Below are 23,886 nucleotides of genomic sequence, written 5' to 3'. Positions count from 1 at the left end.
GAGGGTTGAGTGATACTAGTTGATCTGTAGGCATTTTTGCCAGGAGAAGTTTTCTGCAGGAAAGAAAGGCAGGCATAACTCCTCTGTGTCTGCTGTGGAGTCCTGCTAGCGTGCCAGTTTTGTTTTTCTGCCCTAAAAGCAAGTACAGTCTAACCAAACCTGTTCTGGGTGGCCTGAGGTAGGATAGGAGCTCCGTGGGTTCCACATTGGTTGATTCAAGCAACCAGGATTGAAAATATTTGGGAAAAAAATCCACAGTGCTCCAAAAACAAAGATGAATTTGCAGCACTCAGAATACGAGGTTAAATCCACGGGAATGAAGTGATGTATAGGCATTGTATTAGCTGTTATAAGTAATTTAGAGACAATTGAAAATATATATAAAGTACCCAGGAGGATGTGCCTAGATAATATGCAAATATGATACATTTTTATTAACAAATTAACAAAAAGTTTTTTGAGATAGAGTGTTGCTCTGTAGCTCAAGCTGGAATGTAGAGGCACAGTTATGGCTCACTGCAGCCTTCACCTCCCGGACCCAAGCAATTCTCCCACCTCAGCCTCCTGAGTAGGCATGTGCCACCAGCTAATTTTTTAAAAAAATTTTGGGCTGGGTGCCGTGGCTCATGCCTGTAGTCCCAGCACTTTGGGAGGCTGAGGCGGGTGTATCATGATGTCAGGAGTTTGAGACCAGCCTGACTAACATGGTGAAACCCCGTCTCTACTAAAAATACAAAAATTAACCAGGTGTGGTGCCACACGCCTGTAATCCCAGCTACTCAGGAGGTTGAACCAGGAGAATTGCTTGAATCCAGGAGGTGGAGGTTGCAGTGAGCCGAGATTGCACCACGGCACTCCAGCCTGGGTGACAGAGCAAGACGCTGTCTCAAAAAAAAAAAAAAAAAATTTTTTTTTTTTGTAGAGACAGGTTCTCACTGTGTTGCCCAGGCTGGTCTCAAAGTCCTCAGCTCAAGCAATCCTCTAGCCTCAGCCTCCCAAAGCCTTGATATTACAAGTGTGAGCCACCATGCCTGGCTAAGAATTTGAAGATCCAAGGAAATACACAGGGGTCCTGGAACCAGTTCCCCTTGGATTCCTTGGGATGATTGTATTTTAGTTTGTTTCTTTATTCCTCTCTTCCTTTATTTGGTTACTAAACAAGTATTTATTGAGTGTGGAGTATATCTGCTCCCCACTCCCACATGGTGCCTCACTCCTGTCATCCCAGCTACTCCGGAGGCCTAGTTGGGAGAATCACTTGAGCCCACGAGTTGGAGACCAGCCTGGGCAACATGGCTAGACCTCGTCTCTCAAACAAACAAATGAAAAAACAAAACCCGGCTGGCATGGTGGCTCACGCCTGTAATCCTAGCACTTTGGGAGGCCAAGGCAGGTGGATCACCCGAGGTCAGGAGTTCGAAACCAGCCTGATCAACATGGAGAAACCCCATCTCTACTAAAAAATATATAGAAAATTAGCCGGGCATGGTGGCGCATGGCTGTAATTCGAGATACTTGGGAGGCTGAGGCAGGATAATCACTTGAACCCGGGAGGCGGAGGTTGCGGTGAGTCAAGATTGCGCCGCTGCACTCCAGCCTGGGCAACAAGAGCGAAGCTCCGTCTAAAAAAAAAAGAGTTCTGAAATATTAAATACTTATAATTGGATTGCAAGGGCATTTATGTACGAGTGCATTCCTGGGATATTCATGCCTGTATAATACAGGAAGAAACTTTTTCTCCCTGAAAAATTCAGCTTTATTATACAGTTATGCACCAAATTATGTTTCAGTCAGTGACAGACCACATAGAGAGTGGTAGTCCCATAAGATACTATTGTATTTTTACTGTTCCTTTTCTATGTTTAGGTATGTCTACATACACAAATATTGACCCATGTGTAACGATTTCCTACAGTATTCAGTGCTATAACATGCTATACATGTTTGTAGACTAGGAACTATAGGCTAAGCCATGTAGCCCAGGGGTATAGTAGGCTGTACTATCTAGGTTTGTATATGTATGCTCTATGATGTTCACACAATGACAAAATTGCCTAACAACACATTTCTCAGAATGTATTCCCATCATTGAGTGACACATGACTTTACTGATGGGTTTTTTTTCATTTTGTTAGGTTTTTTGTTTTTTTAATTGTAAATTGACAGATTATAGCTGTCTATATTTATGAGGTACAAAGTGATGTTATGATTATGAATCAATGTGGAATAATTAAATCAAGTTGATTAACATATCCATCGTCTCAAATACTTAATCATTTTTGTGGTGAGAATATTTGAAATTTATTCTATGAGCAATTTTGAAATGTACAATACATTTTTGTTATATTCACTGTGCTGTACAATGTATTGCAAAGGAAAAAACCTTATTCTTCCTGTCTAACTAGGACTTTGTGCCCTTTGACCAATCATCTCCCCATTCCTCCCATCCCCCAGCCTCTGGTAACCACCATTTTTCTTCTCCTTTGAGTTTGTTTTTTATATTATTATTATTATTATTATTATTTTGAGACGGAGTCTCACTCTCGCCCAGGCTGGAGTGCAGTGGCGCAATCTTGGCTCACTGCCAGCTCCGCCTCCTGGGTTCACGCCATTCTTCTGCCTCAGCCTCCTGAGTACCTGGGACTAAAGGCACCCACCACCACGCCCGGCTAATTTTTTTGTATTTTAGTAGAGGCGGGGTTTCACCATGTTAGCCATGATGGTCTCGATCTCCAGACCTCAGGATCTGCCCACCTTGGCCTCCCAAAGTGCTGGGATTACAGGCGTGAGCCACCTCGCCCGGCTGATTGTTTTTTATTATTTTTTTATTTTTTATTTTTTTTTGAGATGGAGTCTTGCTCTGTCACCCAGGCTGGAGTGCAGTGGCCAGACCTCAGCTCACTGCAAGCTCCGCCTCCCGGGTTCACGCCATTCTCCTGCCTCAGCCTCCCGAGTAGCTGGGACTACAGGCGCCGCCACCTCGCCCGGCTAGTTTTTTGTGTTTTTAGTAGAGACGGGGTTTCACTGTGGAAGCCAGGATGGTCTCGATCTCCTGACCTTGTGATCCGCCCGTCTCGGCCTCCCAAAGTGCTGGGATTACAGGCTTGAGCCACCGTGCCCGGCCTGTTTTTTATTTTATACATAAGGGAGAACATGTGGTATTTGTCTTTCTGTGCCTGGCATGTTACACCTTGCATAATGTTTTCCAGTTCCAACCATGGTGTCCCAAATGACAGGATTTCCTTCTTTTTCAAGGCTGACTAGTATTCCATTGTACACACACACACACACACACACACACACACACCACACCATATTTTCTTCACCTATTCCTCTTTGATGGACACTTAGGTTGATTCCATATTTTGGCTATTGTAAACAGTGCTACAGTGAACATGGGAATGCAGACATCTCTTTGACATACTGATTTCAAATCAGTTTTGGGTAAATACCCAGAAGTGAGATTGCTGGATCTACTGACGGTTTCCTAACTACTCTTCTTCTTAACTACAGACAACCCATTTTTTTCGTATGATAAAGACGGCATTTGGCTCATGAGCAAGGTGGCGAGGTCATCAAGTGAGTCAGACGTGCAGCTCTGGGAAACAGAAGAGGATGACATGACAGAAGGTGATTTAGGGTATGGCCTCGGAAGGAAACCTGGTGGGATTTATGAAGTAGAATTTTCACATAGGTCTAGAAAAAGATCAGATGGAAAGAACTTTAGCCCTCCTCCATTTCCGAGAAAGGGAGAAGAAAGAAGTGAAGCGAGTTTTCAGTATTCCAAGCATAAGAGCCTGCAAGATACATTCCCTCAAGTGTCCAGAATGTCCAATTACAGACGACAAAGTAGCACTGGTAAGAATGCTGAATTTCCTCTCCTTTCTTTCTCCTGTGAATAGTATCAAAGCTATAACCCTTCCAAAATCTAAAATAAATAACCGTATTGGATTTTAGATTTTTTTCTTTTTTTTTTCTAGACAGAGTCTTGCCCTGTCACCCAGGCTGGAGTACGGGGGCACACGATCTCGGCTCACTGCAACCTGCGTCCCCCGGGTTCAAGCAATTCTCCTGCCTCAGCCACTGGAGTAGCTGGGATTACAGGCACGCACCACTACACCTGGCTAATTTTTGTTTTTAGTAGAGGCACGGTTTCACCATCTTGGCCAGGCTGGTCTCAAACTCCTGACCTCAAGCGATTTGCCCACCTTGGCCTCCCAAAGTGCTGGGATTACAGGCGCGAGCCACCGCACCCAGCCTTTAGAAATTTATCTTTATTCATCTCTTGGGATTGGTGGTAGTACAAAAGTAGTTGATGTTTGTATTTCTAAATATTGTGCAATTTTGAAGTACAGTAGTTTTATACATCTAATATATTTGGTTTTTTTTGTTGTTTTTTTTGTTTTTTTTTTTTTTTTTTTGAGACGGAGTCTTGCTCTGTCTCCCGGGCTGGAGTGCAGTGGCCAGATCTCAGCTCACTGCAAGCTCCGCCTCCCAGGTTTACGCCATTCTCCTGCCTCAGCCTCCCGAGTAGCTGGGACTACAGGCGCCCGCCACCTCGCCCGGCTAGTTTTTTGTATTTTTTAGTAGAGACGGGGTTTCACCGTGTTAGCCAGGATGGCCTCGATCTCCTGACCTCGTGATCCACCCGTCTCGGCCTCCCAAAGTGCTGGGATTACAGGCTTGAGCCACCGCGCCCGGCCTTATATTTGTTAATGATATCTGTAAATGATTACCAACCTTGCCTTTTTTTGTGATGTACTTTGTTTTGTAGTCAATAAATATTTATTGGGCATCATTAGGTGTCAGGCACCGGTCTAATTTCTGAGAATAATGTCAGTAAACAAAATAGACAAGGGCCCTAATGTCATGGATTTCACATTCTAATACAGGAGACAGAAAATAAACCTGTGGGCCAGGCGCAGTGGCTCACACCTGTAATCCCAGCACTTTGGGAGGCCAAGGAGGGTGGATCACTTGAGGTCAGGAGCTTGAGACCAGCCTAGTCAACATGGTAAACCCCATCTCTACTAAATATATAAAAATTAGCCGGAGTTCTAGGAGTTCGAGACCAGCCTGACCAACATGGTGAAACCCCATCTCTGCTAAAAATACAAAAATTAGCCAGGCATGGTAGCATGCACCTGTAATCCCAGCTACTCAGGAGGCTGAGGCAGGAGAATCGTGTGAACCTGGGAGGCGGAGGTTACAGTGAGCTGAGATCATGCCACTGCACTCCAGCCTGGTGACAGAGCAAGACTCCATCTCAAAAAAAAAAAAAAAAAAATTCTAGAGACAAGGTCTCACTATGTTACCGAGACACAAGAATTGCTTGAACCCGGGAGGCGGAGGTTGTGGTGAGCCAAAATTGTACCACTGCACTCCAGCCTGGGTGACAGAGGAAAAAAAAAAAAAAAGAAGAAAAGAAAAGAAAAAAAAACAAAACTCTGCAAGTCAACAGATGTGTAACATCGGGCAGTGGTAAGTGAAGGGATAGTGAGTGATTATGGGAAATGGGGCGCTAGTATTTCAGGCCAGGGTTAGGAAGGCTCCTGTAAGGAGATGACTTTTTTTTCTTTTTTCTTTTCTTTATTTTTATTTTTATTTATTATTTTTGAGGTGGAGTCTCACTCTTGTCACCCAGGCTGGAGTGCAGTGGTACAATTTTGGCTCACTGCAACCACCACCTCCTGGATTCAAGCAATTCTTGTGCCTCGGCCTCCCGAGTAGCTAGGACTGCAAGCACGTGCCACCACACCGAGCTAATTTTTTTATTTTTAGTAGAAATGGGGTTTTACCACGTTGGCCAGGTTGGTTTCAAACTCCTGACCTCAAGTGATACGCCCGCCTTGGCCTCCCAAAATGCTGGAATTACAGGCGTGAGCCGCCATGCCTGGCCTTTTTCTTTTTTAAAAAGAGAGGGTCGGCCGGGCGCGGTGGCTCACGCCTGTAATCCCAGCACTTTGGGAGGCTGAGGCGGGCGGATCACAAGTTCAGGAGATCGAGACCATCCTGGCTAACACAGTGAAACCCCATCTCTACTAAAAATACAAAAAATTAGCCGGGCGCGGTGGCGGGCGCCTGTGGTCCCAGCTACTTGGGAGGCTGAGGCAGGAGAATGGTGTGGGCCTGGGAGGTGGAGCTTGCAGTGAGCCCAGATCGCGCCACTGCACTCCAGCCTGGGTGACAGAGTGAGACTCCGTCTCCAAAAAAAAAAAAAATTAAAAAAATAAATAAAAAGAGAGGGTCTCACTGTGTCACCAAGGTGGAGTGCAGCAGCACGATCATAGCTCACTGCAACCTCAAAGTCCTGGGCTTAAGCAATCCTCTTGCCTCAGCCTCCTGAATAGCTGAGACTACAGGTATGTTCCACCATACCCAGCTAATTTAAAAGAAATTTTTTCGGCCAGGCACCGTGGCTCATGCCTGTAATCCCAGCACTTTGGGAGGTTGAGGTGGGCAAATCACGAGGTCAGGAGTTCGAGACCAGCCTGACCAACATGGTGAAACCCCATCTCTGCTAAAAATACAAAAATTAGCCAGGCATGGTAGCATGCACCTGTAATCCCAGCTACTCAGGAGGCTGAGGCAGGAGAATCGTGTGAACCTGGGAGGCGGAGGTTACAGTGAGCTGAGATCATGCCACTGCACTCCAGCCTGGTGACAGAGCAAGACTCCATCTCAAAAAAAAAAAAAAAAATTCTAGAGACAAGGTCTCACTATGTTACCGAGACTGGTCTCAAACTCCTGACCTCAAGCAGTCCTCCCACCTCGGCCTGAGCACTGGAATGAAGTGGTGAGTAAGGCAGTGGATCTTTGGGAAAGGAGTGTTCCAGGAAGAACAGAGATGCTTCTGGTTATTTTAGGATGTCATGAAACTCAAAAATTGTCAAAACAGTTTGTCTTAACTTATCATAACCAAAAAGAAATTATACCTTACCTTATGGAAATAATAAAATTTAACATCATATTGTGATATAATGTTACAACTCCAAAATGATCAGGAATCTGTGGATAAGCCCATGCCTGTACCATGGCACCAGCTGTTATCTGGCTAAATCTTTTGTAATCAATGTTGCAAAACTTCCTCTTCTGAAACTTCCCCACAAAGTTGAACAAACACAAATTAGAACAACATAAGAGTGATTTAAGAAACATGGTTTCAGATTTACAAAAATACGTGGTAGCTCAGGGTTCATCCCCATCCTTCAAAATCCCTCTTGAAATTAGAATGGGATTATTTTTATATTTTTCTTCCAATTCCTTATTGTGTATAGAGAAAGGATACTGTTTTGCAAGCAAAATGTTGAAAACTGAGCATGATGCTAAGATGCCTTTATAAAAACATGCAGAGGCTAGGTATGGTAGCTCACGCCTGCAATCCCAACACTTTGGGAGGCCGGGGTGGGTGGATCACAAGGTCAGGAGTTTGAGACCAGCCTGGCCAAGATGGTGAAACCCCGTCTCTACTAAAAATACAAAAAAATTAGCTGGGCGTGGTGGCAGGAGCCTGTAATCCCAGCTACTTGGGAGGCTGGGGCAGGAGAATCACTTGAACCTGGGAGGCGGGGGTTGCAGTGAGCCAAGATTACACCACTGCACTCTAGCCTGGGCAACAGAGCAAGACTCCATCAAACAAACAAAAAACATGAAGAAACACTGGGGTATAAATAAGATTTAAATAGTAATAGTGTGAGTTCCCATTTTGTTGGGTTATGAACTTTTCTTTTTATCAAAGTTGGTCCTATCACTAACAGATAATTTCCAAAATACCACAAATTTAATGCCTTAAAACAACACAAATTTATTATTTTACAGTTCTGCAGGTCAGAAGTCCCAAACAGGCTATGTGTGGTAGCTGATGCCTGTAATCCCAGCATTTTGGGAGGCCGAGGTGGGAGAATTGCTTGAGGCCAGGAGTTCAAGACCAGCCTGGTCAACATAGAAAGACCACAATTCCACAGAAAAAATGTTTAAAAATTAGCCAGGTGTAGTAGTGTGCACCTGTAGTCCAGCTACCTGAGAAGCTGATGCAGGAGCACTGCAGCCTGAGCAATAAAGCAAGACCCTCTCTCTGGAAAAAAAAGTCCCAAATATGGCCGGGTGCGGTGGCTCAAGCCTGTAATCCCAGCACTTTGGGAGGCCGAGACGGGTGGATCACGAGGTCAGGAGATCGAGACCATCCTGGCTAACACAGTGAAACCCCGTCTCTACTAAAAAATACAAAAAACTAGCCGGGCGAGGTGGCGGGCGCGTGTAATCCCAGCTACTCCGGAGGCTGAGGCAGGAGAATGGCATAAACCCGGGAGGCGGAGCTTGCAGTGAGCTGAGGTCCAGCCACTGCACTCCAGCCTGGGCGAGAGAGCGAGACTCCGTCTCAAAAAAAAAAAAAAAAAAAAGTCCCAAATAAATTTCACTGGGCTAAAGCCAGGGTGTTGGCAGGGTGTGTTCCTTCTGGAGATTCGGTGGGGAGACTCTACTCCCTTGTCTTTTCTAGCTCCAGAGGCTACTGCATTCCTTGGTTCATGGCCGCCTCCCCATCTTCAAAGTCAATAATGGCTGAGTCTTTCTCACATCATATCACTCTGACATTGACCTTCTTGTCTCCCTCTTTCATTTATAAGGACTCTTATGAGTACACTGGACTCACTTGGATAATTCAGAGTACTCTCCCGTCTCAAAATCCTTAATCTCATCACATCTGCAAATTCCTTTTGCCATGTGTTCATAGCTTCTGGGAATTGGCATGTGGACATAATATTCTGCCTACCACAAGTATTAATAGAACAGAACTTGTCACTGCCAACCCAGAGTCATTCTGTCCCTCCTTGGAAGCCTGTATCATCCATCACAGTACAAACATGATTTAGGTTTTGCCTTAGATACTGTCATGTTAATGAAATTTCAGAATAGCAAAGAAAGTTGTTTTGAGAAATATTTTTTCAAAGTAAACATTCTTCTCAAAAAAAGTTTTTTTTACTTCCTATACTCTTGCTTATAATTTACCACTTTAATTTTTTTCTTTCTTTCTTTTTTTTTTTTTATTGCCATTGAGGCAGAAAGGAAAATGAAGCTCTTAGGAAGCTCAGTTTAACTTCTCAATTGATCACATTAAGGAGCAAATAATTGAAGTTACAGGACTCTTCTAGTCATTCTTTTTGGAAAGAAATTAAATTTAGGTTTTTTTTTTTTTTTTTTTTTTAATTGATATGGAGTTTTGCTCTTGTTGCCCAGGCTGGAGTGCAATGGTGCGATCTCAGTGCACTGCAACCTCTGACTCCCAGGTTCAAGCGATTCTCATGCCTCACCTTCCTGAGTAGCTGGGATTAGAGGCTCCTGCCACCATGCCCAGCTAATTTTTGTATTTGTTAGTAGAGATGGGGTTTCACCATGTAGGCCAGGCTGGTCTCGAACTCCTGACCTCAGATGATCCACCCTTCTCAGCCTCCCAAAGTGCTAGGATTATAGGTGTGAGCCACTGCACCTGGCCTTTTGTTTTGTTTTGTTTTGTTTTGTTTTTGAGACAAAATCTCGCTCTGTTGCCTAGGTTGGAGTACAGCGGCGCAATCACGGCACACTGCAACCCCCCTCTCCTGGGTTCAAGCAGGATTCTCCTGCTTCAGCCTCCCACATAGCTGGGACTATAGGTGTGCACCACCATGCCTGACTAACTTTTATTTTTAGTAGAGACAGGGTTTCACCATATAGACAGGCTGGTCTTAAAGTCCTGACCTCAGGTGATCTGCCTGCCTCAGCCTCCCAACGTGCTGGGATTACAGGTGTGAGCCACCGTGCCCAGCCTTCAGGTTATTATTTTTATTATTTTTATTTTTTTGAGAAAAAAATAAATTTTTTTTTTTCTCTTGTCGCCCAGGTGGAGTCTAATGGTGAGATCTCGGCTCACTGCAACCTCTGCCTCCCGGGTTCAAGCAATTCTTCTGCTTCACTCTCTTGAGTAGCTGGGACTACAGGCAGGCACCACCACGCCCAGCTAATTTTTGTATTTTTAATAGCAATGGGGTTTCACCATGTTGGCCAGGCTGGTCTTGAACTCCTTACCTCAAGTGATCCACCTGCCTCGGCCTCCCAAAGTGCTGGGATTATAGGCGTGAGCCACTGCGCCCAGCCAAAGTTATTTCTTATATATTTATACCACTACATCATTCAAGCTTAAGCCTAAACAACAAAATCTATTTATTTTACTCACCAATATTCATGTTTTTCTATATTTTTATTTGAATGTAGTAATTAACCAACTCATTAACATCTGTTTTATTTGAGAGTCCTTTTTTGTTTTTTTAGATGGTCTTGCTCTGTTGCTCAAGCTGGAGGATAGTGGTACAGTCATAGCTTACTGCAGCCTCAAACTCCTGGACTCAAGTGATCCTCCCACCTCAGTTTCCCACGTAGCTGGGACTACCAGCAAGCACATCACCATGTCTAGCTAATTTTTTATTTTACATTTCATAGAGACGGAGGTCTGTGTTGCCTAGGCTTATTTCTAACTCCTGGCCTCAAGCGATCCTTAGAATCTATTTAAAAATTTTTTGTATTCAAAAGTACAGTATGTGTCTTTTCATTTGTGAAATGCTTTACACTCATATTTTTACCATAGTATGGTCTGTTAAAAAATTTTTTTTGAAACAGAGTCACTGTGTTGCCCAGGCTGTAATACAGTGTCACAATCTCTGCTCACTGCAACCTCCGCCTCCTGGGTTCAAGCGATTCTCCTGTCTCAGCCTCTCGAGTAGCTGGGACTATAGGCAGGCACCACCATGCCAAGCTAATTTTTGTATTTTTAGTACAGACGGGGTTTCACCATGTTGACCAAGCTGGCCTTGAACTCATGACCTCAAGTGATCTGCCCGCCTAGGCCTCCCAAATTGCTGGGATTTCAGGTGTGAGCCACCGCACCTGGTGGTCTATTATAATTTTCTTCTCTTTGCAATTTAGGGGATGCCTGTATTGGGTAATTTGTAAACAAATGTCCTATGTTTAATTAGTTAAAAAATTCAAAAATTTCCCCCTAATAGATTCTTTTCTCCCCGCAAGTAGATTCGAATTCAGAATTGTCAAATGAAGAATTAAGGCAATGTCTTCATGAGACTTTAGAGGTAGGTACTACAAAAATTCTTGGTTTAGTTGGGTCCCAGCAGCGGCTGCAGTGCTCTCGTCTTCTGCGGCTCTCCGTGCCCTCTCCTTTTCGCTTCCGGAAACATGGCCTCCGGTGTGGCTGTCTCTGATAGTGTCATCAAGGTGTTCAACGACATGAAGGTGTGTAAGTCTTCAATGCCAGAGGAGCTGAAGAAGCGTAAGAAGGCGGTGCTCTTCTGCCTGAGTGAGGACAAGAAGAACATCATCCTGGAGGAGGGCAAGGAGATCCTGGTGGGCGATGTGGGCCAGACTGTCGACGACCCCTATGCCACCTTTGTCAAGATGTTGCCAGATAAGGATGGATTGCCACTACGCCCTCTGTGACGCAACCTACGAGACCAAGGAGAGCAAGAAGGAGGACTTGGTGTTTATCTTCTGGGCCCCTGAGTCTGTGCCCCTTAAGAGCAAAATGATCAATACCAGCTCCAAGGACGCCATCAACAAGAAGCTGACAGGGATCAAGCAAGAATTACAAGCAAAATACTATGAGGAGGTCAAGGACCACTGCACCCTGGCAGAGAAGCTGGGGGCAGTGTGGTCATCTGCCTGGAAGGCAAGCCTTCGTGAGCCCTTTCTGGCCCCCTGCCTGGAGCATCTGGCAGCCCCACACCTGTCCTGGGGGTTGCAGGCTGCCCCCTTCCTGCCAGATAGGAGGGGTTGGGGGATCCCAGCAGGGGAAGGGCAAGCCCTTCACCCCATTTGCCAAACAGACCCCCCCCCACCGCCTGGATCTTCCTCCTCCCTGCATCCCTGATGGTTCTGGCCTTCCCAAACTGCTTTTGAGCTTCTGATTCCTCTTGGGTTGAAGCAGACCAAGTTCCCCCCAGGCACCCCAGTTGTTGGGGGGGCCTGTATTTTTTAACAACACCCCCACTCCCCACCTGTTCCTCCCACTTCCCTTGCTGCCGACTTGTAACTGCAATAATGACTCTGTGCTTGTCTGTTTAGTTCTGTGTATAAATGGAATGTTGTGGAGATGACCCCTCCCTGTGCTGGCTGGTTCCTCTCCCTTTTCCCCTGGTCACTGCTACTCATGCAAGCAGGACCAGTAAGAGACTTTTGATTAAAAAAAAAAAAAAATTCTCAAGTGAAAAAAGTCCATTGATAGATACTTTGTTTAAATGGTACCAAATCTGTGGGGAAGGCAAATTTTGGCTTTCCAGATATTCTTGCTGAACCACACTCGAGAGCTCATCCTTTTCAACTGGCCTCCTCTGTTTCTTATCCACCTCATCTCTTAAAGAAGCTACTTATGTAAACATGCACACCGGTTCTCCTTTCCACCCTACTTCTCTTATCTCCTCCTTCAGAAAGTAAGATCACTTCCTTCCACTTGCTTTCCCTGTATGTGTGGCTTCAAACAATCTGACTTAATTTAACCTCATTAAAGTCAGAAGCCCAGAGTCTCCAGCGGCCTGAGGAGCTGAGCCCACTGCCTTGGTGGGAGTTGCAGTTTCTGCGAGGGGTGCCTGTCCTTTGGGAGATAGGAAGCCCACCTTAGTGTGTGTTTGGGACTCTTCCTGTGAAAGCTACTGTATTCGGCTGCCGAGACAAAGTACCACAAACCGGTGGCTTTAAACAACAGAAATCTATTTGCTCTCAGTTCTGGAGGCTGAAGTTTGAAACCAAAGTTTCAGCAGGCCGTTCTCCCTCTGAAGGCTTTAGAGGAGAGTCCTTTGCCTCTTCCTAGCTTCTGATGCTTGCTGCAGTCGTTGGTGTTCCTTGGCTGGTAGCTGCAGAAATCCAGCCTCTGCCTGGCACATGGCCTTCTCCCTGTGAATCTGGGTCTAAATTTCCCTCAATTTATAAGGACACTAGTCATTGGATTGGGACCTGCAGCTGCCTCCTTAACCTTGAGTCCCTGCATAAGGAACTGCAACCTCAGTATGTAAACAACATGAAAGCCAACTGGGGCTGGGGCAGTGGCTCACGCCTGTAATCCCAGCACTTTGGGAGGCCAAGGCAGGTGGATCATTTGAGGTCAGGAGTTCGAAACCAGCCTGGCCAACATAGTGAAACCCCGTCTCTACTAAAAATACAAAAATTAGCCAGGCAGTAGTGGTGCATGCCTGCAATCCCAGCTACTCGGGAGGCTGAGGCAGGAGAATCGCTTGAGCCTGGGAGGCGGAGGTTGCGGTGAGTTGAGATCATGCCACTGCACTCCAGCCTGGGAGACCGAGTGAGACTCTGTCTCAAAAACCTCCCTGGTTCAAGCAATTCTCATGCCTCAGCCTCTGGAGTAGCTGGGTTTACAGGTGTGAGCCACCATGCCCAGCTATTTTTTTTTTTTTTTGAGACGGAGTCTCGCTCTGTTGCCCAGGCTGGAGTGCAGGGGCGCAATCTCAGCTCACTGCAAGCTCCGCCTCCCGGGTTTACACCATTCTCCAGCCTCAGCCTCCCGAGTAGCTGGGACTACAGGCGCCCGCCACCTCGCCCGGCTAGGTTTTTTTTGTATTTTTTAGTAGAGACGGGGTTTCACCGTGTTAGCCAGGATGGTCTCGATCTCCTGACCTCGTGATCCACCCGTCTCGGCCTCCCAAAGTGCTGGGATTACAGGCTTGAGCCACCGCGCCCTGCCCTTTTTTTTTTTTTTTTTTTTTTTTTTTTTTTTTTTTTTAATTGAGACAGAGTCTCACTCTGTCACCCAGACTGGAGTGCAGTGACTCAGTCTTGGCTCACTGCAACCTGCGCCTCCTGAGTTCAAGTGATTCTCCTGTCTCAGCCTCCAGAGTAGCTGGGATTACAGGCGTGCGCCACCATGCCTGGCAAATTTTTTGTATGTTTAGTAGAGATGGGGTTTCACCATGTTAGCCAGGCTGGCTGTGAACTCCTGACCTCAGGTGATCCACCCACCTCGGCCTCCCAAAGTGCAGGGATTACAAGCGTGAGCCACCTCACCTGGCCGAGGCTTTCAATTTTAGTATGTCTGGTTCACTCACTAAGTCTAGAAGAATTTTCAGCCTCATTTGTAAGTGCTTTGAGCCAAGGGTAAATGTAGACTAGCCAAACTGATAATTTTAGGGTTGCATATCTTGCAGATAGGAAGACTAATTTTCTTTCTGTCCTCAGGAGGTAGAAATTTTAAAAACTGAACTTGAGGCATCTCAAAGACAACTCAGAGGTAAAGAGGAAGCATTGAAAATTCTTCAAAGCATGGTAAGAAGTTGTTTTTAAGCTTTCACTACTTACACATTCCAGTAATAATGTTGATATGGTTTTAAGTTTTAAAACCAAAACAGAAGGACTTAATATAGTTGAAGGTTTTTTTAGTGTGTATATTTTTAAGAACTTTATAATTTATATATCATGAAATTCACATGTAAATGTATACTACAATTCATTTTTACTAGATATAAGATATAAGAGTTGTACCACCATCACTATAATCTAATTTTAGAATATTTCCAACACCAAAAAAGGGACTTGGTACCCATCAGCAGTCATTCCTCATTCCCACCCCTATCCCCAGTAATCTACTTTCTGTTTGTAGATTTGCCTTTTCTATTTAATATAAATAGAATCATAAGATATGTGACTGGATTCTTTTGCATTGGGATTCTTTTAGTTAGCATGTTTTAGAGGTTCATACATGTTGTAGCATGTATCAGTACTTTCTTCCTTTTTATTGCCAAGTAATACTCCATTGTGTAGAGGCACTATGTTTTGCTTATGCATTCACCAGTTGGTGGACATTTGGGTGGTGTATTAGTCCATTTTCATGCTGCTGATAAAGACATACCCAAGACTGGGGGAAAAAAAGAGGTTTAATTGGACTTACAGTTCCACATGGCTGTGAAGGCCTCAGAATCTTGATGGGAGGTGAAAGGCACTTCGTACGTGGCAGTGGCAAAAGAAAATGAGGAAGATGCAAAAGTGGAAACCCCAATAAAACCATCAGATCTCATGAAACTTATTTACTACCATGAGAACAGTATGGGGGAAACCACCCCCATGATCCAAATTATCTCCCACTGGGTCCCTCCCACAGTATGTGGGAATTATTGGAGTACAATTCAAGATGAAATCTGGGTGGGGACACAGAGCCAAACCATATCAGGTGGTTTCCACTTTTTGACTGATGAATAGTACTGTTCTAAACACTTTCTTTGTGTGGAGAATTCATTCATTAATTCCCACCTTCATTGGAAAAGAGCCAAACCAAGATCTCCCGACTTTTGAACTATCAGACTCTCCATAAAAGGTGGTCACTGTGAAATTCTTATCTCAATTCATCTTAATTTTCCATTGCCTTAAAATAAAAGAGAATTTCATGATGTACATAGGAGTGATTACAAATTTAATTTATACTGATGCTAGTTTTATTTTTCTTAGGCAATACTTGGCAAAGCCACAAGTCATACGCAGGCAGTGCTTCAAAAAACTATGGAACAAAAGAGATCCTTGGAGAAGGTATTTGGTGCTTTTAGTGTAGACTTACTGAATTTAATAAGCTTTAAATATAATTTCCCTAAACTCACCATACTAATGGATCTGTCGTTTGTGCATACCCTCTGCTAGGTGTGCTTCAGTTCTGATGGTCTTCCCTTTTGGAGTTTGCAGTCTAAAACAGATTGTCATGTGCACAATGAATTCAGGTTATTTTTATTTCCCCATGTTAAGGTAGTAGGAGGCCTGCCAAACTGGTACTTCTCATTTTTCTTCTTCTGCTTTTTTTTTTTTTTTTGAGATGGAGTCTCGCTCTGTTGCCCAGGCTGGAGTGCAGTGGTGCGATCTCTACTGGCTGCAAGCTCTGCCTCCCAGGTTCACGCCATTCTCCTGCCTCAGCCTCTGGAGTAGCTGGGACTACAGGTGCCCGCCACCACACCCGGCTAATTTTTTGTGTTTTTAGTAGAGACGGGATTTCACCACATTAGCCGGAATGGTCTTGATCTCCTGACCTCGTGATCCGCCCACCTCAACCTCTCAAAGTGCTGGGATTACAGGCGTGAGCCACCACGCCTGGCCCATTTTTCTTCTTAAAAAATAAATTTTTTTTTAATCCTTATCCTTGCCTGGCAGAACATACGTCTTTCTGACCATCTCATCTTCACTATAAAGATAGTTAGGAATCATCCTAGATGGTCATGTCTCCTGTGTTTGGTGTGTTCTCCTTTGATGGAACCGTTGAGCTGAGATTTCCAGAAGTAGATTTTGCTTGAGGTCTCTACATGCAGCGGAGGTGGGCACTGAGAAATCTAGGTGTAGCAGTCCAGCAAATTTTGAAGTCAAACAATTTGAAATTTTTTCTATGTTAAGTGAGTTTTGGCAGAGTTGTTTTGAGTGCTAAAGAGGCATGTTATATGTGTTTACAAATGTCAGAGATACTTGATGAGCAATACTTAATTTTTTCTCTTTAAACCGTTTCTGAGAACTGATTATATGATTTACTTCAGCTATTCACAATGTCCTGAAATGATTTATTTGTAGTAATTTGCCATGAAGGTACTATTTTCTTTCCGTAGGAAATAAATGCCTTGCAATGGGAAATAGAATTTGATCATAATAGATTTAAAAATATAGAGGAATCTTGGATCCAAAAATATGACAGGTTTGTATATTACTCCATTATTTTTCTTTGACAACCTTTAAAATGTATGTAATTCAAAAGTAATTTATGCTTTCTTCTTTGAGCCAAGTGCAAAAGATTATAAAATTTTTATTGCTTATCCAGTAACTAGTCGTATATTTTTCTGTTAGAGTTAATTTTCCTTCAAGAAAAAAAAAAAGCATAGGCTGGGTGTGGTGGCTCACACATGTAATCCCAGCACTTTGGGAATCTGAGGCAGGAGGATCACTTGAGTCCAGGAGTTTGAGACCAGCCTGGGCAACATGTTGAAACCCTATCTCTACAAAAATACAAAAAGTAGCTGGGTGTGGTGGCTTGCACCTGTAGCCCCAACTACATGGAAAGCTGAGGTGTGAAGATCACTTGGGCCTGGGAGTTGGAGGCTGCAGTGAGCCATGATCGGGCCACTGCACTTCAGCCTGGATGACAGAGTGAGTCCGTGTCTCAAAAATAAAACAAAACCAAAAACCAAAAACCAAAATAGTATAAACTCTATCTTAAAATACAGTGTAAGAGTTATTTTTTTTTCTTTTCTTTTTTTTTTTTTTTTTTGAGATGGAGTCTCGCTCTGTCTCCCGGGCTGGAGTGCAGTGGCCGGATCTCAGCTCACTGCAAGCTCCGCCTCCCGGGCTTACGCCATTCTCCTGCCTCAGCCTCCCGAGTAGCTGGGACTTACAGGTGCCCGCCACTTCGCCCAGCTAGTTTTTTGTATTTTTAGTAGAGACGGGTTTTCACCGTGTTAGCCAGGATGGTCTCAATTTCCTGACCTCGTGATCCGCCCGTCTCGGCCTCCCAAAGTGCTGGGATTATAGGCTTGAGCCACCGCGCCCGGCCAAGAATTATTTTAGAATTGGAACTATTTGTTGTTTTCAAACAAAATCTTTTGAGGAGCTGGGCATGATGGCTCACACCTGTAATTTCAGTACTTAAGGAGAATAAGGTGGGAGGACTGCTTTGGTTCAGGAGTTCAAAACTAGCGTAGATGACATAGCAAGATCCTCATCTTGTTAAAAAAAAAAAAAGATGAAAAATAGATGGTTAAGATGGTAAATTTTTATATTCTGACAATCAGCTCCAAAGAGAGAAAAAATTTCTTTGGAACAACTCTTTTATTTGTATGAGTTTATTAATAACTTTAAATTATACATTTACTCTAAAGTCAGTCATTACAGTTGGGCGTCTTGGCTCACAACTGTAATCCTGTCGTGGCCCCAATCCCTGTTGGACTGAACAAAGGGGGACGAATGTGGGAATAAAAATAAAGACAAAAGAGTATGTTTGGAAGAAGGTCAGGGGGCTCTTTGCTCTAGTGAACAAGGGCTCTGAGCTTTTAGCGCCATTCATATTTATTGAGTAAGGGAGATAGGGAGGAGGTGGTTGTCAGTCAGCTGCTTAACTCGGTGCAGGGTTGCACAACTGCATTCTTTGAACAGTAGTCTCCAGATGTTCCAGTAGATAACCTCAAGGAGCACAGCACCAGAGAGTGACTGCCCTCAGCAAACCTTCTGGTGGCAGTTGCAGGTGTGAGTTTGCCTACATCCTGCATTCATGATGAACAGTTTGCTGTTTGATCATATAGCCTAGTTGTCACGATCCTCTGGCTTTTGACTCTCTACATAATCCCAGCACTTTGGGAGGGTGAGGCAGGCGGATTACTTGAGGCCAGGAGTTCTAGATCAACCTGGCCAATGTGGTGAAACCCTGTCTCTACCAAAAATACAAAAATTAGCTGGGCATGGTAGCATGCACCTGTAATCCCAGCTACTCAGGAGACTGAGGCAGGAGAATTGCTTGAACCCAAGAGGTAGAGGCTACACGGACCTGAGACTGGGCAGAGCGAAACCTTGTATCCCCCCCCCAAAAAAAAGACTGAATAATATTCCATGTTAGGTATGTATGCCATTTTGTTTATCCATTCATTCTTGATGGACACTTGAGTTACCTACCTTTTGGCTATTTTGCATGATGCTGCTATGAACACAGGTGTACTCTATGTATTTTTTTTTATGAAATACTTTGTTGGTTTGTTTTTGTTTTTGTTTTTGTTTTTTTAAGAGCAGTTATAGATTCACAGCAAAATTGAGCAGAAGGTACAGGGATTTCCCATATATACAGCCTCCCCCACTAACAACATCCCCCACCAGAGTGGTACATTTTTTATAACCAATGTTGATATATCATTATTACCCGAAGTCCATAGTTTACATGAGGACCTATGTATGTAAGTTTCTGAAGGTGACCTAAGCATATAGTTGATATTCAAATGGTTATTAAGTAAAGAGAATGAGTATGCAAAACAGATGGCTTAGAAATATTTCTGGTTCTGATTATGTCTCAACTAAGAAGGGTTAAGAGTATGTTTAGGCTGGGCGCGGTGGCTCACGCCTGTAATCCCAGCACTTTGGGAGGCCGAGGCGGGCAGATCACTTGAAGTCAGGAGTTTGAGATTAGCCTGGCCAACATGGTGAAACCACTTCTCTACTAAAATACAAAAATTAGCCGGGTGTGGTGGCAGGCATCTGTAATCCTAGCTACTCAGGAGGCTGAGGCAAGAGAATCACTTGAACCTGGGAGATGGAGGTTGCAGTGAGCTGAAATCATACAACTGTACTCCTACCTAGGTAAAATAATGAGATTCCATCTCAAAAAGAAAAAAAAGAGGATGTTTAAAATCTTGGCTGGGCGTTATGGCTCACAACTGTAATCCCAGCCCTTTGGGAGGTTAAGGCAGGCTGATCACTTGAGGTCAGGAGTTCAAGACCAGCCTGGCCAACATGGTGAAACCCCGTCTCTACTAAAAATACAAAAGTTAGCTGAGTGTGGTGGCAAACACCCGTAATCCCATCTACTTGGGAGGCTGAGGCAGGAGAATCACTTGAACCCAAGAGGTGGAGGTTGCAGTGAGCTGAGATTGCGCCACTGCACTCCAGCCTGGATGACAAAAGTGAGACTCCATCTCAAAAAAAAAAAAAAAAATCTTACCACATTCCTTTAAATTGTTTTTATTTTTGTGATACATGTAAATTCCAGACTATTTTGAAGTAGGAAAAACTATATTTAGATTTTTGTGTTCCAATTATGGCAATAAAAATATTCTCACTCAGCAAGGAAGTTTTAATGTTTTAGTTATTTGAAGGCTACTTTTTTCCAGGCTAAACTGTGAAAATGCAGTCCTCAAAGAGAATTTGAAAGTGAAAACAGAAGAAATTAAAATGCTAAAGTCTGACAATGCAGGTAATGATGATTTTTGTATTAAGAGCACATGTATCAATAAAGATAACATGCTAGTATTTTGAAATAATATACATTAAGCATAATAGAGGGAATAAATGTATCATTTAGGTTTTTTAAATTTAAGAAAATTTATCAAGGTGAAATTCACATAACATAAAACTATTTAAAAGTGAACAATTCCTGGCTGAGTGCAGTAGCTCACATTTGTAATCCTGGCACTTTGGAAGGCCAAAGCGGGCAGATCATCTGAGGTCAGGAGTTCAAGGCCAGCCTGGCCAACATGATGAAACTCAATTTCTACGCAAAATACAAAAATTAGCCAGGCATGGTGGTGCACACCTGTAGTCCCAACTACTCATTAGGCTGAGGCAGGCGAATCGCTTTTACTCTGGAGGCAGAGGTTGCAGTGACCCAAGATTGTGCCTCTGCATTCCAGCGTGGACACCAGAGTGAGACTCCATCTAAAAAAAGAAAAAAAAAAAAGTGAACAATTCTTGCCAGGCACAGTGACTCATGCCTGTAATCCCAGAACTTTGTGAGGCCAAGGCAGGAGGATAACTTGAGCTTAGGAGTTTGAGACCAGCCTGGGCAACATAGCAAAACCTTGTTTCTTTTTTTGTTGTTGTTTTTTGAGATGGAGTCTCGCTCTGTCGCCTGGGCTGGAGTGCAGTGGCCGGGTCTCAGCTCACTGCAAGCTCCGCCTCCCGGGTTTACGCCATTCTCCTGCCTCAGCCTCCCGAGTAGCTGGGACTACAGGCGCCCGCCACCTCGCCCGGCTAGATTTTTGTATTTTTTAGTAGAGACGGGGTTTCACCGTGTTAGCCAGGATGGTCTCGATCTCCTGACCTCGTGATCCACCCGTCTCGGCCTCCCAAAGTGCTGGGATTACAGGCTTGAGCCACCGCGCCCGGCCAACCTTGTTTCTATTAAAAACAAACAAACAGGCCGGGTGCTGTGGCTCACGCCTATAATCCCAGTACTTTGGGAGGCCAAGGTGGGTGGATCACGAGGTCAGGAGCTCGAGACCATCCTGGCTAACACAGTGAAACCCTGTCTCCGCTAAAAATACAAAAAATTAGCTGGGCATAGTGGTGGGCACCTGTAGTCCCAGCTACTCGGGAGGCTGAGGCAGGAGGATGACATGAACCTGGGAGGCGGAGCTTGCAGTGAGCCGTGACTGTGCCACTGCACTCCAGCCTGGGCAACACAGCGAGACTCCGTCTCAAAAGAACAACAACAGCAACAAAAAACGAACAAGCAACAACAGAAAAACCAAAATTAGCCAGATGTGGTGGCACTGGCCTGTAGTCCCAGCTACTTGGGAGGCTGAAGTGGAAGGATTGCTGGAGCCCAGGAGGTTGAGGCTGCAGTGAGCCATGATTGTGCCACTGCACTGCAGCTTGGGTGACAGAGGGAAACTCTGTCTCAAGAAAATAAGTCAGCAATTCAGTGGCATTCACAAAGTTGCCTAACCACCACCTCTTTCTAGTTCCAGACAGTTCCAGTACTCCAAAGTGAAATCTCATACCCATTAAGCAATTTCTCCCCATTTTCTCCTTTTTATTTAGTTTTCACTTGAAGCAAAATGGTAGAGCACCTGGTATTTGAAGAACCTAAGTAGAAATGATATATATATATGTGTGTGTGTATAATTTGTATGTTGTATATCTCTTATATAATGATCTACCTTATGATGAAAGTTGATGCCAGGATACTAAGATATTTGATGTTAACTTTTTGTTTTTTTTTGAAACGGAGTCTCACTCTGTCGCCAGGCTGGAGTGCAGTGGTGCAATCTTGGCTCACTGCAACCTCCACCTCCTGGGTTCAAGCAGTTCTTGTGCCTCAGCCTCCTGAATAGCTGGGATTATAGGTGCACGCCACCACGCCCAGCTAATTTTTGTATTTTTTAGTAGAGATGGGTGTTTCACCATTTTGGCCAGGATGGTCTCAATCTCCTGACCTCATGATCCGCCCGCCTCGGCCTCCCAAAGTGCTAGGATTACAGGCGTGAGCCACTGCACCTGGCCTTTTTTTGGGGGGGGGACAGAGTCTCACTCTGTTGCCCAGGCTGGAGTGCAGTGGCGCCATCTCAACTTACTGCAACCTCCACCTCCCGGTTCAAGCGATCCTCCTGCCTCAGCCTCCCGAGTAGCTGGGACTACAGGTGGCCACCACCACGCCTGGCTAATTTTTGTATATTTAGTAGAGGCAGGGTTTCACCATGTTGGCCAGGCTGGTCTCAAACTCCTGACATCAAATGATCCACCCACCTTGGCCTCCCAAAGTGCTTGGATTACAGGCATGAGTCACTGTGTCTGACGTGATGTTAACTTTTTACATATTTTATTTATTTATTTATTTATTTTCACACAGGATCTTGCTGTGTTGCCTGGTTTGGAGTGCAGTGACCCAATCTCAGTTCACTGCACCCTTCACTTTCTGGGCTCAAGAGATCCTCCCACCTCAGCCTCCCAAGCTGCTGGTACTACAGGCATGTTCCACCATGTCCAGCTAATTAAAAATATTATTATTATTATTTTGAGACAGAATCTCACTCTGTCACCCAGATTGGAGTGCAGTGGCACAATCTCAGCTCACTATGACCTCCGCCTCCCAGGTTCAAGTGATTCTCCTGCCTCCACTTCCTGAGTAGCTGGGATTGCAGACACCCAACACCATGCCCAGATTATATATATATATATATATATATATTTTTTAGATGGAGTCTCACTCTGTCACCCAGGCTGGAGTGCAGTGGTGCAGTCTCACCTCACTGCAACCTCCTCCTAGGTTCAAGTGATTCTTCCACCTTGGCCTCCTGCGTAGCTGGGATTATAGGCACCTGCCATCATGCCCAGCTAATATTTTTGTCTTTTTGTAGTGACGGGGTTTCACCATGTTGACCAGGCTGGTCTTGAACTCCTGACCTCAGGTGATCCGCCTGCCTCAGCCTCCCAAAGTGCAACATTTAAAAAAAAATTTTGTAGAGATGGGGGTGCCTCACTTTGTGAGGGCTCAACTCCTGGGCTCAAGCAATCCTCCCACCTTTGCCTCCGAAAGTGCTGGGATCACAGGTGTGAGCCCCTGCATCCAGCCCTAAAAATTTAGAGAAGAGGCTAGTTCTTTCTTCTTAGCAGAAATTAAAGAGGTGGCTTGAAGAGGACAAAACACAAGCCAGGTGCTGTTGCTCATGCCTGTAATGCCAGTGCTATGGGAAGCCAAAGGGAGAGGATTGCTTGAGGCCAGGAGTCTGAGACCAACTTGGGTAACATAACAAGACTTCTCCTCTACAAAAAATAAACAAAAATTAGCCAGGCATGGTAGCATGCACCTGGCTTTTTTTTTTAAGAGGGAGTCTTGCTCTGTCGCCCAGGCTGGAGTGCAGTGGTGCAATCTCGCCTCACTGCAACTTCCTGGCTGCTTGGGAGGTGAAGGTGAGAGGATCCCTGGAGCCCAGGAATTTGAAGTTGCAGTGAGCTATGATTGGACCACTGCACTCCAGCCTGGGTGACAGAGCAAGACCCTGTCTCTCAAACAAAGAAAAGAAAGGAAAAAAAGAAGAAAAGGACAAAAAAAGCTCTAAATTAGGCCCTGGGGCTGAGAGCGGCACTTTATGCTGTGTCTTAGCTGAGTCGTATAAATGCCTCCAGCTGAAATCTGCACACACAGCTGGTGCTTCTCAGCACCAGGGACTCCAGCTGATAAGGATGTCTCCTGTGTTAGATAAGTTCAGGACAGAAGCTGCTCACAATCACAAGTCCTCCCCTTCTGTCCTAACACTCTACCCTGCAGTGACAGGGAAAAGACTCTGTTTTCTGCTCTCCAGTAGACAGCAGGACCCCTCTTGTTTTAAATGTTTGGTTTGAGATCTTCTTGTGAAAACTCCTAATATAAAAACCTGATAGAGCTTGGCTTGGATAGCTGATACG

General features: G+C 44.6%; 1 protein-coding gene and 1 pseudogene across 7 annotated transcripts in view; both read left to right on the top strand.

Moving 5' to 3' along the window:
- Positions 1 to 23,886, top strand: part of CCDC125 (coiled-coil domain containing 125) — a 53,104-nt gene that overhangs the window by 9,368 nt on the left and 19,850 nt on the right. For 3 of the 7 annotated variants that reach the window (XM_010380221.2, XM_030927567.1, XM_030927570.1), the window contains exons 2-7: positions 3,514 to 3,858; positions 11,053 to 11,114; positions 14,224 to 14,310; positions 15,487 to 15,564; positions 16,617 to 16,702; positions 19,872 to 19,954. In XM_010380221.2, the coding sequence (XP_010378523.1) occupies positions 3,555 to 3,858; positions 11,053 to 11,114; positions 14,224 to 14,310; positions 15,487 to 15,564; positions 16,617 to 16,702; positions 19,872 to 19,954 (700 nt within the window). In that variant the 5' untranslated portion in view covers positions 3,514 to 3,554. Of the gene's footprint in view, positions 1 to 3,512; positions 3,859 to 11,052; positions 11,115 to 14,223; positions 14,311 to 15,486; positions 15,565 to 16,616; positions 16,703 to 19,871; positions 19,955 to 23,886 lie in introns of those variants that run through there. The other 4 variants (XM_010380223.2, XM_030927572.1, XM_030927571.1 and 1 more) reach the window with 4 other exon arrangements.
- On the top strand, positions 11,124 to 11,856 carry LOC104675652 (annotated as a pseudogene).

Source organism: Rhinopithecus roxellana, chromosome 3, assembly GCF_007565055.1.
Source record: "Rhinopithecus roxellana isolate Shanxi Qingling chromosome 3, ASM756505v1, whole genome shotgun sequence".
NCBI classification, from domain to species: Eukaryota; Metazoa; Chordata; class Mammalia; order Primates; family Cercopithecidae; genus Rhinopithecus; species Rhinopithecus roxellana.
Note: the sequence above shows the minus strand (reverse complement) of the source record. Positions and strands in the feature narration are given on the sequence as shown.